This window comes from Anas platyrhynchos, chromosome 11 (genome assembly GCF_047663525.1).
Source record: "Anas platyrhynchos isolate ZD024472 breed Pekin duck chromosome 11, IASCAAS_PekinDuck_T2T, whole genome shotgun sequence".
Classification (NCBI taxonomy): Eukaryota; Metazoa; Chordata; class Aves; order Anseriformes; family Anatidae; genus Anas; species Anas platyrhynchos.
Window position 1 is genome coordinate 8,037,840 of NC_092597.1, and position 14,763 is coordinate 8,052,602.

Consider the following 14,763-nt stretch of genomic DNA (forward strand, 5'->3'; position numbering starts at 1 on the left):
AGATTGTTTGGATGACCTTTGGAGAGAACAGCATGGCTGTTCCATTTATTCACAAAGAGTTGACATGGAAGAAGCATTTAGCTCATGCTGTTTTATAGGCTTGTTTTACAGCAGGGTTAAAACTGTCAAATATAATATGGTTTTGGCTTTGACAAAATGTTGCTATAATTTCTTACCAGGAAAATGTATGACAATTCACACCCAAGAAGCTATCGCTTATTTTTCCTCTCTTTATCCTAATGTCCTTGTCCTTTTGGAGATATTTTTCCCCAAGTAAATTTTTGGTTCTTTTATATATTCGCTGTATTTCTTTTGATTTATTCACCTTAGTACATACTGTATGTGGAACATGTTAGGACCACAATGAGCGGATAACTTGAATACTACAAAAAATGCAGCCACTTTTCATAGCCTGTGTTTACATTAAAAAAAAAAAAAGTGTTTCTGTATTCACTGTTTATTCAGTGTATACTAGACAGATTCAAAGCATGATTGAGGCAAACATATGACATTTTATGACACAATGGTCTGCAATGAGAAGTTTTTCCTTGTATGTCTGCCTCCACTCCCTTCCTTGATAAATCATACATATAACCAAAGATGTATCTTAAATATATTTTATCTAGTCATCAATGAAATACTTAAGTACAAAAAATAACCTGGGAGAAGGGTGAATAAAACTAGCATTTATCCAGACTCTTTGGTCAGGAACTGTATCTCCATGGCAATACTGCTCAGTATCAGAATCTTAAACTCGATCGAAGTTACAGCAGGAGCCTTGCCTAGTCAAACACTAAGCCAATACTAATACAAATACTAAGCCAAGTACCCTTAGATGTTTGCTTTTCTAATCTGCATCAAACATACTTCAGCTGCAGTGGAGGCTGTAGCTCCAAAATTAAAACAAAATGAAACAGCTCGTGTCCAGCTCAATGAGTAAACGCTCTGTAAATGTGGCTAAGGAGAGCAACCACAATCTGCTTAGTGTTATTTCTAATCCAGTCTTCAAAAATTAAGTTTTCTGTTAGACTTTTGACTGTCTTCACAGCATTCAGTGACACCCTGTGCTATATCATGTTGGCTACAATAACTTGCAGAAGTTAGAATAAGAAATTCTTGGATACGTTGGTATAATTTTAATGCTATTCAGATGCCAATCAGCCAGAGAGTCTGGGAGGCCAGTGAGCTCAGCAGCAGCTGTCCCATGGCCCTACAGTCCCAGCCATGTGCCCGCTAGTCAAAAAAGTGACTTACTCTGTCAGCTTTTGACAAAGAGTCACAAAATTCAAACAAGAACCCACAGGTTTAAACACAACACCTCAAAACCACACTCCAATTGCCTTACATTTCTACACTCAGTAAATAAAGAAATAAATAAATAAAATATCATGAGGATCTTGGTATGTCTAAATTCTACAAAAGATAAGTAGTAGAAAGTACAGTGATTTTTTGTCAATCAGGGAAGATCATATAATATAATTTACCATAAAAATGGAGCTAAAAATATTGAAATAAAAAGATGACAAGCAGTTGATCAGGTTATATAAGTTGTGTATAGATAAATGTGAACAAGAGATGTAGTTTGTCATTAAAGAACTGTGAATGGAGTAGGAAGTGAAAAGAAAAAAACTATTAACAGACATATTCTGATTTAAGATTCCTGTAAAAACAAAACTAAACAACAACAACGACAAAAAAAAAAACACAACTAGTATCTGTGGAGCAAAAGGAAAAAAAAAAAACAATACAAAACTCAGATCATTTGTCCAGGTGACAAAGAACTAAAAATTCCTAGTAAAAAGTTAATGAGAAAAATATGGAAGCACATGCCAGGAAGCACAGTTCTAAACCCTGTTGGTTTGACCACAACAGAACCCCTGCCTATATTGGCAGTCACGGAATTGTTGTAAGGAGCCCGGAGAGTCACCAGGGTGGCAGCTTCCAGTGTAGGAAGCGCCAGCCAAGAAGAAAGCTTCTGGAGCAGGATGGTGCTGCTGAGCACCTGCTTCAAAGGCTGGCTAACTTCAGGCCACAGGAGCTGACAAGGCCTTCTGCTGCCAGTATAAACTGTTCTGCCATTTCAGTTGTTTTTCCTATCAGCAGAGACTGTTGGCTGATCTACCACATGCCAGTAATCAAGTTATTACAACCTAAGAATTTGCAACCACAGAAAACAAAGTTGTCTCTGATGGAAAAAAAAATGTCATTGAAGTTACGTATGAATTGTAAAACAAAATCTGTTCTATCCCAAACTGGTACCTGAGCCAGCACGAACAATAAAATACAAGCATATCAGATCTTCTTTTATACGCTGTTATATGCATTGCAGTGTGAATTGAAAATGAGATTTTTTATGCTTTCCAGTGAGCTCTTGGTAGCCTAATTCACCCTTTTCAAGCATTTTACTGTCTGAAGCTAAATAATATCTCTAACAAGAACACATGTATTGTTTCAAGCTATGCAGTCTGGAGAACAAAATTAAAGCCATGGATGAGAAGAGCTAACATGTTTGGTTTGTATATTTTAGTACTGGACAGATCATTACTTACAGTGGAATGTGTCTGAATACCCTGGAGTGAAGAACGTCCGTTTTCCTGATGGACTGATTTGGAAGCCAGATATTCTTCTCTATAACAGGTGGACACGCTTTTTTTTTTTCCTGTGGGGAAGTTGAGAACATAAGACAAATGACATAACCATTTCATTAAAATGCCTAGGTTTTGCTAATTTGGAATACTGGAAAATAACTAGTTTACACAGTGGGAGGTCATATTTGCAAATACTTAGTAAATACTAACAGCTTCTCTATAATCAATTCTAGCTGGATTTTATGTGATGATTAGAAAACTAAACTTTCCTGGCTGTGTTTAATGGTACAGGTTGTGATGATTTTCTCTGAAATTATTTGCTTGGTGTAAATATTTACTGGTGAATTCAATCAGCTGCAGAAACTTGGCTGACACGAGAGATCCTTTGGCTGAACCATTATATGCTGGTTCCCATTGTGGCATGCATTTAGTTTAAAAAGGTAGCATATTACTACTTCTTAGGAAGAACAGAAGAATCTGTGATATAGTGTGTTTTTTTGGTAGTGTATGTAAAAGAGAATAAATACAAGCAACTTTGAGTATTTAAGATACAGAGAAAACCGGGGGGTTAAACAAGAAAACAGAACAAATGGTAATTGCGTACTACCCTGCTCAGGAAAGGTGTGTTCACCGGAGCTCTGAATCCTTCTGAGAGACTATGTGTAAGAAACTAGTGGCCCATTTTTTTGTAGTATTCACAATAAACTTTTGCTGTGGAATCATACTGCTTTAGCAAGGTGCAGTAGTAAATCTCAGCTGAAATTGGATGCAAGTCTGTTTAACGATTTGAAGTGTTATCTGTGAGCAAATTCACTACAAATCCCAGATCTATTTAAAACAACGGCACATCAAAAATAAAAATAACATTGTTTATTAAGTAGAAACATTACTAGATCTAATGGGAGTACAAAACCCAGGCATACAATTGCATGATGCAGAGTGTTTTGGTTAAGTACCGTTGACACTATTTTTCCAATATATCACACGATCGTGACATCCCCTGCCCTGTAGGCTTCTGTTATGAAAGCAATGCAGCTGCTGGATTGTATGTACAAAAAATAAGTTTTTTTTCCATCTCTCTATTGAATTCAAGTAACCAAATTCTTCCCTTAGATGCATGCATGTAGTATCTGTGCAGCTGGGGTTGGGGAATAAAAATACAATTCTATCATACCAATGTTTTTCTTTGCGGTGGGGAGGGAGCAGAAAGTATATGAACATCTTGAGATCAGTGCACACACATACCTTTATGTAAACAAAATCATGTTTTCAGCCAGGTTTTCTATTCAATGGCATTACACAGAATCACACTACCCACTGATGAATTACTTCATAGTACTGTATGACAAAATGAAATATGAAAGAGAATGTCCATATTGATAAGCTGTCATCTGCTTTATGCCTTTTCCTCAGTATTTCTTTGTCCATTTCACTGTTGAACAGTAATTAGACAAAAAAAAGTTCTTGGCAGAGTTCTGGAGCTATATTTACCAAAAGAAAAAGAGTAAGAATAACAGCTTCAATTACTGAAAACCCTACATCTTCAGAAACTTGGTATCTTTAATTACCTTTAAGTAGAAACTTCCCTCAGGCTTACCATCTACTGAGTACAATGAAAAACTAGCAAACATCTTGTGTCCAGTGTTTCTTATAAAGTAAATCATTAAAGAATCTGTAGAGAAAATTTTTCCTTATGCCCCCACTGCAATTAGGGAATTAATTGTTTACTTGCAATCTAACTATTCATTCTGTGCTGCTAAGGAACAAGATCTGTGCCTGTACCATCTAGAACAATCTGAATTTTGAAGAACAAATGGCCTTCCATTTGGGTAGCAGGAACAGCCATAGCCCAGCTTTGGTGTTGGAAAAAATGAGCATGAGACAGTGGTAGTTACCATCGCTCCTTTCCTCACCAAAAGCATACAAATTTTTTTGGCTGGTTGTTGGTTTGTTGTTCTAGTTTTTCTTCACTTATTCCATGTTAAGCAATTATAAGAAGAAACCCCAAGGAAGTACTAAGTTCTTTATCTCCAACAGTCCCAAGTTAAACAGAAGACCTGGCTGTGCACACATTGCATTTAAAAAAAAATGGCTTGACGACACGGCAATTTCCATCTGTCTGTTGTGCTCAGCAAAGACTGTTTTTGCCTCTCACAGAGGCTCTTGTAGGAGTACATTGAGCACATATGTGCAGTTCCCCTCTCTGATTGCTCAAGCTACCCTTTATAGAGAGCATTTCTTTGGGAGTGAGGGTCTTCTGCTGTCTCTGGCATGGATACAAACACATACATCAAGACAGTCCCACATAAAATGAACAGGGACCCTCTTCCAGCCTTTGGAATGGTCTCAAACGTGCTGTGGTGTAAGCTGACACGGTCACGGCTCTGCAGATGTTCAGGAGCCTGCTCTGTGGCCTTCCCTGACTAGCACAGGGCCTGGCCTGAGCAGCCTGTGGGGCTGTGACCCAGCTCTTTTGTCAGCCATCGCTCTTCAGAATTTGTGGCTTCATAACACGAGCTACCTGAGGGTCTCCTTTCCCATCAGAAGTGCCCTGTTAAAGCACTGGAAGATGTCTGTTCTTCTGCAGTTATTGCGGGCCCGTGTGCAGTTCCCCAGCTAGCAGAAAGACCTTACATCTGCTTTGTACATCTTGCTCTGGTTCTTTTGTGGCAGACAGGGTACTTGGTGTTTTATCTGCCTGTGCAGGTGACACAAACCTTTTGTTTTCCTGATGGCTTTTTTCCTCAGTGTCTCCCCCATATGTCTACTCAGAAGCCAGCCTTGCAGTCTGCATCCACCTGACGCCCCTCTCCACTGCCCTTTGTGGCAGCAACACCCATTCAGTAGCTGTACCAACGTCAGCTGCAGCTGTGCTGCCCTTTTGCCACCTGCTGATCACCTTTATGATTAATGCCATTCTCACAGGTGTTGCTGAATTGTAATGCTGTGGTGACAGCACACAGTGACAGCATTTGTCAGCCAGCTGAGTACTTCTCTCCAGGACCTCCACACTGCTTATAGCACGCTTCCGTGCTTTTCGCAGAGCTACAATTAACACTAAGTGAATTGAGGGGGTCTTTGCTAGACCTCCCCACACTTAGTGTAACTGCCTGCCAGGATTACTTCTTGTTTCTGGTTTAAGCACTGCAATTAGTGCTTCAGTTGTGCAGACACCAGCCTAAGAATGCTCTGTACGTAGAAATGTACACATGCAACCTGAACAGGTATTTTTGCAACACTGATCTTGCTTAACGTATTTTTCATTACAAATTCGTTCTCTTGACCATCTTTTCCTATCTACCTTGATTTCATAAATGACAGAATTCTTGGGAAAGACCAATAAATCATTCCCATGCAAACCATTTCCATACTCCTGCCGAATAACACTGTAGGTACACCACAAAATTGGTACTCTACAACAGCCTTTTAGAGATTTCCAAAAGAATGAATCATGACAATATTCTTCCTCACATGTACCACATATCTGAGAGACTTTCAGTGCATCTGGAGATTTATGCTTCAACATTTAAGGTTGTGTATCCAAAATTAAAGGATGATTTTAGCAGTTTTCGACTGTTCTTCATAATACCTGTACATCCATGCTAACTGTACCAGAAGCACATTACAGAACAAGAAGGATAACATAGTACCTGGAAAAGTGGCAGCTGTATTAAATTTTACTACCAGTCTGTTGTAAAGAGACCAGGCCCAGTCCATCTGTAGTTTTTCTGAGAGAGAAAAATGTTGGCCTATGTACAAATTCCAGGACTGACTGCATTAGTGTCGTGTCTGCCTCTGTTCTACTTTGTTAGTTTTACTAGATTCATTAGAAGTGCTTATTTTTGCTGGTATTGCTTTCCAAATGGCCACATAGTGTTCATTAGTTCATGGAATAATACACATTCTGGTAGTTAGGTCTCAGTTCCATTTTTCCAGTTTCATAAACCTGAGATTCTCCAGATAGGTTCCAGTGGGATTATGTCTGCTAAGTACAGCTTTGTCATCTCAATGCGTTGCAGTCAGTATTTGCTTTCAAGTGGCTATATCTTCAAGAAGAAACATAGCAGAGATGATTTTCTATCATTATATTTGAGTACAAAATCTCATCAAACAAAGGCTTTCCTGCTTCGTGTAATCCCAATTGAAGCACTGCATTTCAAAAAACAATTAGAAGCACAGTGTAGAAAACCACATATACTTCTCTTCCAGAAAAAAGTATCTTCAAATTTGAGCCTAAGTATCTCTTGATATCCTTTTAAGAATATGCCATATTAAAATTAAAACCACACGACAATGAAACAGATTCCTTGGTGACTTGTGTCAATCAAGTGATTGACACGTGATGCCTTTTGAAAATTTGAGTTTTGTGGATGACCAGAAAGAACAGCAGGGTCTTACAAGTGGCCTTCTGGTTCTTCACTAACCTCTGCTTGAGGGAGAGAACACAGAAACTAGCCAAGGAAGCTAAGAATTTCATTTCAAGTTATTGATTTCCACTTTACAAGCAATTTGTTCAGCATGGATATTTTCACATCCTAAATTTGACTACATGGCTTGAGTTTCCTAATGCAGCCCTAATGAGGCTACACTCAAGTCACTGCAATTACTTGTCTATGTCCAATATCGAAACTGTCTGCAGAACTTTAAGTCTGCTTTTCTAAGGAAATGAGACCTATGCAACTGGAGGGTGTGCGTGCCCACCTGTGAATGTATGTGTTTGTGTGTGCGTCTTGCTGCATACAGCATACTTGTGCATACATGTATACTTCTCCCAATACCCTTCGAATCCACTTCTGCAAAATTTGGCAGTTCGGTTAGGAGACATCTCAGCAGTACGAGTTCCTCACAAACGCCAGGAAAAAAGGCAGCCAAGATGAGGCAGAACAGTTAGTGCTCCAGCTAGAAGAGAAGCTGCGACAAGAGCTCAGTCTGTTAACCAGCAGAGAATCCACCCGTGAGCTGTGAAGCTGAAGGACAGCAGCCTGCATTACTTCAACTGCCTTAGAGTTGAATTCCCTTTTTCCCTCCAAGTCCTAGAATCCACTCACACTACAACACAATATTTAGACTCCTCAGCTTATCTTCAGAGTTCAAATTAAATAGTTGGAAAAACACTAGTGAATGACTTTCAGCACTGTGAGCCTTCAGCTCACCGGTGGAAATAGTGCCACTCCAGGTGGGAGAGTAATTTTTTTGATTTAATTTTTTCTTGTCTGCACATTTCACAGATCAGTCAGATACTTTTAAAACGTAACGTCTTTGAAATACATATGGGGAAAATAAAATGCAAAGTAATGAAGACTAAAATAAAAACTGCTTTATTTTAGCTTCTGAGATACACGATTTTCTATCACAGTATGCCAAATTTCCTTTTTTTTTTTAAAAAAAAAATATATATATTTCAACAGGAGCTATGCTGCTGGAAAAACATACCCCTTATAATTTCTTTTATGCCAAAATTATGAATGTTTCACTTTCTCCCCATCTCAGATCCTTACTGTATTTTCCTGACAATGTTTTACAAGGTGATTAGAAAGTGATGAGATACTAAACAACTAATAGGTAGAGACACACCTGAGACTTGTGATTTTCAAATCACCCTAGAGATAACGTGTTTTTTTTGATCAACGCAAGCACCAGCTGCAGCAAGACAGCAGACCCTATGGCTCCTGTGGCCTTTCCTGTGCCCGGAGCTGCCGGCACGGTGTTTAACTCATGTTCCAGCCCATCCCCGCGAGGAGACTGTTCGCAAACTACAAACAGTCCAACAGAGTAGAGGAGTGTATGTCTCATTTTGCTTATCCCTTGCACAAATGAAAGCTGCTGTTTATGTGGATAGCAAGAGAACAGATTTCCCTGTACAATTGCTTGAGAAGTTCTTAAAAAGTGCTTACTATCCAAATGGAAATCAATAAACAGCCGAGGCAATGTGGTGAATCTTGCAAGGTGGGTGAGCAGAGAGAATGACATGGTTCGCCTCCACTTACAGTGTAATCAGGAACAAATCCAATACCATCAGGGCCGCTTACCCTGAGGCCACAAGAAGCTGGTGCCAGCAGAAAAGCTGACGGGTTTTATTTTGGGGATAAATAATCCTTTTATGAAGAACAGATTCTTCTCAGGTATTTTGAGCCACAGAGCATATAACCCATTTTCTTTTTTCCCTATTCTAGTGCTGATGAAAGATTTGATGCTACATTTCACACTAATGTTTTAGTCAATTCTTCAGGACATTGCCAATATCTGCCACCAGGTAGGCTGTTTTCATGTCATAAATACTTATAACTCAGATTACCTATATATGGTGTGGTTTCAAATTTGACATAAATTCCTTGGTATTTTATTTACGTAGCTAGCCGTCATCTGCTAGATATAAGCCTAGATGCATCATGAATTACATGGTTAACACTTTTGTATGAAAACCACCACAGATTTTTTATTGCACTTATTTAAATTTTTCTGTCATAACGCACTATTACAGTAGCATGGAAGAATAAAAGAAGATAAAAAATAGAAGCCCTTAGTATAAAAGGTTATTGTTTATCAAAGATAATGTCTCTAAATATAAATGTATTTCATTACTTTAGCTGTTTCTTCTATTAGTATGTTATTTTACAATGAGATGTTTAGGAACATCTTGGGACATCTCTTCCATTGAAACAATTCATTGGATGCTTCATCAAAAATTTTTTGAATCCTGAAAGGAACAAAGTCTGTGTTTGGTATTTATTTGATATCAGAAGTATATCATTGAATCTCAGGTGTGGATCAGTGGAGTAGTTTCTGTTCCATAATTGAATTACCACAGTTCCCAGAATTAACACTTCCAAGAACCTTAATTTTAGAAAGTACAGTGATACAGCCAAGTGCTTTCCAAATTAGTTTTTCTACCTAAGATCCCCAGAGGACTTCAGGGGTTTGCCTGTTCGCATGTAAGGTGTTCCATTTAGTGCGGGGTTTTCAGTTCCATTCTCAAAGCTGCTAAATGACAGAGCCTGACTCAACAAATGAAAAATAAGCTAGCCTACCTGAATAAAACAAGATCACGTAAATCTAATAAGATAGCAAATAATCTTTCAAGATCTCTTATTTTATTCAGTCACAGATATAGGAAAAACAGACTGCATATTCTGCTTTATTTCTTTCTGATATACAGTATCTAGAAATCTGTGCTCTTCTCTAAACCTTTATCTACTGTGTGCCTAAATGGAAATGGGTAAAACACAGTTTATAACATCAATACCTAAAATTGATGCAGTTCTTTCCCATTTCTGTAACTGACTTTTGCTTTTTACATCTCAAGACACAACTGAGATTAACTGTGCTTACAACTAAATGCCAAAGGGTGCAATGTGGAACAAGGTCCAGATACAAAATGGGCGTGGAATTATGTGGAACAAGCATTCCAATTTGGTGTTCTTGTTTAAAATCCAACCTAGGCATATTTAAGAGCTCATGCTACATAGATGTGCGCTGGTTTCCGTTTGACGTTCAGAAGTGTAACCTGAAGTTTGGGTCCTGGACATATGGAGGCTGGTCCTTAGACTTGCAAATGCAAGAAGCGGATATATCTGGCTATATTTCAAATGGAGAGTGGGATTTAGTAGGTAAGCTCTTGATTTCTTATTTACACTCTGAACCTGCAGCCTTGACAGCACTTCACTGCTGAAATAATGATTGGGAAAATAAGAGAGAAACTAAATTAATAAATGACCTAGCTAGTGGTGCTTGAAACTCTGAGAGCAGACATAAGATGAAAATCAACATAAAAAAGTCAGCTTGAATTCAGTAAATATCTTTTATCTGATTTTCCATTATTACCTAACAAAAGTGACTTAATTGAGAATTAAGCTTGAAGAAGCAGTTTTACCTATAGTAAAACTAAGAAAGCTACACCTATCGTTTTATAAAATAATCACTACATAATATAGATTTCATTGACATTAATTTTGGGTTTTCTTCCTTTTCCCTCTTACACAGGAGTCCCTGGGAAGAGAACTGAGAGTTTTTATGAATGTTGTAAGGAACCTTACCCAGATGTGACATTCACAGTAACCATGAGACGCAGGACTCTCTATTATGGACTCAATCTTCTTATTCCCTGTGTACTGATATCAGCGCTTGCCTTATTAGTTTTTCTACTTCCAGCAGACTCTGGAGAAAAGATCTCGCTAGGTAAATCTTCAACAGGATACTGTTATTGTAAATATTACCAAACCATAAAAAAAAGTTGTATTCTAAAATTTCTTTTTAAACAGTCTTTGGAGACAAGGAGGAATAGTTTATGTGCCTGGGCTCATAAACTGTTTTTACAGTGTGATGCTGAAGCACAGTATCACCGTTAACCTTTGCTGTAAGCTTTAGGGGACAATGAAGCTGTGAAAGGGAGAAATTCTGGCCAGCTAAGTGGAAGCATGACAATTCCTAACCAGCCTCCTTTGGAAGCAGGGTTTCATTTTGTGATGTTTAATTGCTGAAAAAAAAAATCCACATTCACCAGGTAAAGCTTAAGCTCACAAATCTGCATTTGAGCACTGACATATGGAATTCTTGTTAATGTTTCTTTTTAATTATGACTCATATTAAGAGCCTAGGATTGCTTTTTGCCTTCTCAGAAGGACTGATTCCATTTAACTGCTACTATTACTGTTTTTATAGCAATTTTAAACTAAATTATTGACTTGTGAAACAAGTCTGATGAGTTTAAGTACTTGATCCTTAAGATGGTAGTTAAATATATAATGAAACTTTTTGCTCCATACAAATCTGCAAATACACAGGCTTCTACTAATTGAATGCAACTGGTAAATGTAGGAACATAATGAACATTTCTCCAGAAAGAAGTTCTCCAAGAACTCCCTCCCCATTTTTTAAGATGAGTTCTTTGTTCGTAAATCCTTTTCTACCTAACAGTGACCCCCTAGAACAGAGGGGCTCTGAGAACAGAGCTGGACCTTGTTTCATAGAGGTTGGAACTGATCACTGAGTAACAGAAGTCAAACTCCAAACATCAGCAGTCATGATTGCTTGAACATAGCCACATGCAGAACTCAACCACTTTTATCAAGAAATACAGCAATTGCTGTCCAAAACAGCTAACTTGTTTTTCAGGAATCTTATGCATTACACTGCCTGTAGCTTCCATACCAATTAATCAAGTCTCATATGCTCAAACACTAAAAATCACACCATGTTTCTAAAGCAAACAAGCAGCAAGAAGTACTTTGTTTTACCTCAGCTAATTAGCAAGTGTGATACGAGCTGAATAGTTAACACGGATCTAAAAATACATACACCTGTGCAAGTTCAGAAAACCCAGACCTACTCAACCCCTGTAATCTCTGTAATCTCTCTCCTATTCACAGCAGTCTCATGGACCAGCATTGGCACTAGTTTGATAGCACTGTCACCCTGAACCTGAGGTAGCCCCAGAAAGGACCAGAGTCTGCCCAAACCTACCTCTCTGCCAGCGTGGGGGGGAACCACAGCAGTACATTTGCCTCTTTCAGATTCATTCTCTGCCACTTATTGCCTTGCTATTACAACTACTGATCTAGTTTCATACTTTATGCTTATCTTTCAGGTATAACAGTTTTATTGTCTCTCACTGTCTTCATGTTACTTGTGGCTGAAATTATGCCAGCAACATCTGATTCTGTGCCCTTAATCGGTAAGCTAACTACAGTTTTTATTCACTTTTATTTTTTGCTAAATGAGAAGCAGTGACCTTGCATGACAGCCAGCAGTAAAGCAAATTACATGTACAATTAAATTAGAAAACAATGTTCTGACTCGACTGTGTGAGCATACAGCAGTGATTTCCTGAGGAACGGAAGGTGCCCGACCCCTCTGCGTAGGGAACAGCGCAGGCAGCAGGCAGCAGATATAGGGAGGGAAGGAGCGACGCCGGCAGCAAAGGCAGCTCCCCCAGGAGAGCTTGACAGGGAACCTCAGGGAGGGGGAGAGGAGATGGGCTGAGACACCACAGGGCTGCATCAGGGGATTACAAGCCCTCCACGAGGGCTACCGAGTTGCCTTTGTTTCCTCAGTGCAAGTCAGCAAGTGTTGCCAGTTGATGAGAGTCTCCCACAGGTGTGATTGCCTGTACAACCTCTGTGCTGGCTGGTCTGAACAAAATACAGAGAGAAGCTACGTGTCGTTTTGGGAAAGCATAGAGGAGTCAGTTTCCCACAGAAAGACTGGCAGTTCAGACACAATTAGGGCTACAGAGCTAAACGTGATGAAATCTTCCTATTGTAATTGCTCAAATGGAAGGAAAAGCTTTTCAAAAATACCAGCCAATCCCCAAGATACTGGTGAAAGAAAATGAGAGGGCAATTTTTTTCAAGGTTGCTTAGAAAAGGTAGGTGCTCAGTTCCACTAAGACTTTTATTATTCAAATAATGGCTCTGAAAGCAACGGCTGCACTGGCTGCTTTTGGGAAATCTTTCACAACTACCTAAAGCAGCACATGTAGCACTACACTGGGAAAAGTAACTTCATATTACATTTACATGTACATAAATGCTCCTTATAACAGATATAAAACAGCATCAGTCAAAATATATCACTATAATTGTTTATTTTGCAGCTCAGTATTTTGCCAGCACTATGATTATTGTTGGCCTCTCTGTTGTTGTCACTGTTATTGTTCTACAATACCATCATCATGATCCAGATGGGGGAAAAATGCCTAAATGGGTAAGGTTTGATTTTAATACACTATCCGTTGCATAACTGCCCAGATCAGAGATGTGACAGAGTAGCTTGTGACTCATGTTTACTTCTTACTGATTAAAAAAATAAATTTCGTTATCTACATCTGTATAAATCCTTGCCAAACAGTTTGTTCTGAAAGGTAGTTTCACCAAAAATGGCACATCCAGATACCTTTTTTTCTGAGAGAGTGAGAGTATATGAATTTTCTTCATCTTGGCTCTCTATTCAAAGTCTCCTTCACAACAGCTAGAAGTACCTCAGTGTTTTGCTGAAACCTAAATATATGTAAGTGAGGTGATTTTCAAATAAGCTGTAGCCATCAGAAGTGAAGCAAGTAGAAGAAAAGAGCAGGGTACTGATGGAGATTATAAATGCATGAAATACACTAGCCTCAAGGTGAAATCATGCAGCTGCTACATATTTAGGTGTTGTGCATACAGAAACAGAAATAGCCTAAAGAGCACCCACTAAAGATGGCTGTTAAAATGAAAGTAACTTGGAAAATTCTGATCTTCACATCTCTGGTCAAGAGCATCTGTTAAGTGCAAAGAAAAAATGATGTATTTTTCTAAGAGCAGAGGACTTTATAACATACTTCTGTAAGTCTCTTTTTACAGAGAATATCAGTCTTGATATTGGAGTTACTAAATATTGATGAGTACCATCAGGTAACTGTCCAGTGTTCCTGTCCAGCAACTTGTGACAGCCTGAGGCATTAGTGAGGATGGAAAGACCTTTCTCTTTTATCTTTCTAAAACAATGAGTTATTATTATCCTTACTAGCCAAAAAAGAAGTGCATACAGCAGTGCCCTGCAGATGAGAGTTAATGAGATATTCCCTGGCCCATCTGGGAGCAGTGGTTTTAAAATACATTTGAATGAAGAGAATAAAAGGTATATACCTCTAGAGTGACAGTTGATGATGCTAAATGGGACAAATCTTCAGCACTGTGTTAAAAATCCTCAGAAAACTGAGTAATGGAGGTTGAGGAGTAGGCTTTGGTGTTGACAAGCTGAAGTCCATTGGAGTTTCCTGGGATACTGGTGAGTTTTGTATCAGGCTGTCAGTTAATAAAGTATTATTCTTCTAGGCAAAGCATGACAGCAGAGAACAAGTAGCAAGGCAAGATCTATCTTTGATTGGGATGTCTGCTTGGATATAACATCTACTCTAAGTGGTAATCTGCGTTCAGTAAATGGAGCAAATCTAATATTAATTACAGTGCAAGATTTTTATATTATTTGAGACAATATTTCATTAGTGCTCTGGAAAAGAAACACTGGAATGAGCTCTTAAAATCTGATTGAAATAAATTATAGAAGCTTGCATCTGAACTGGAACAGTCTTCGACTTGCCTGTACTTTCTGTATGGCTGGAATAAGGTAATAAGGAAAACAATAAAATGATACACAGAGATTAAACTTGCAGATTTTTATTTTTATTTTAAGTAAAAGT

The 14,763-nt window shown here is 38.5% G+C and overlaps 2 protein-coding genes across 4 annotated transcripts in view; one reads left to right on the forward strand and one right to left on the reverse strand.

Annotated features, from left to right (window-relative positions):
• The window catches only part of MYO1E (myosin IE), a 159,303-nt gene extending 156,668 nt beyond the window's left edge, over positions 1-2,635 (reverse strand). For both annotated transcript variants that reach the window (XM_072043626.1, XM_072043624.1), the window contains exon 1: positions 2,550-2,635. The gene's annotated coding sequence lies outside the window, so the exon portion shown is untranslated. The remainder of the gene's footprint in view (positions 1-2,549) is intronic.
• Positions 1-14,763, forward strand: part of CHRNA7 (cholinergic receptor nicotinic alpha 7 subunit) — a 42,994-nt gene that overhangs the window by 23,107 nt on the left and 5,124 nt on the right. For both annotated transcript variants that reach the window (XM_027467126.3, XM_038184875.2), the window contains 6 exons: positions 2,528-2,637; positions 8,762-8,841; positions 10,028-10,195; positions 10,569-10,763; positions 12,172-12,258; positions 13,180-13,289. In XM_027467126.3, the coding sequence (XP_027322927.1) occupies positions 2,528-2,637; positions 8,762-8,841; positions 10,028-10,195; positions 10,569-10,763; positions 12,172-12,258; positions 13,180-13,289 (750 nt within the window). The remainder of the gene's footprint in view (positions 1-2,527; positions 2,638-8,761; positions 8,842-10,027; positions 10,196-10,568; positions 10,764-12,171; positions 12,259-13,179; positions 13,290-14,763) is intronic.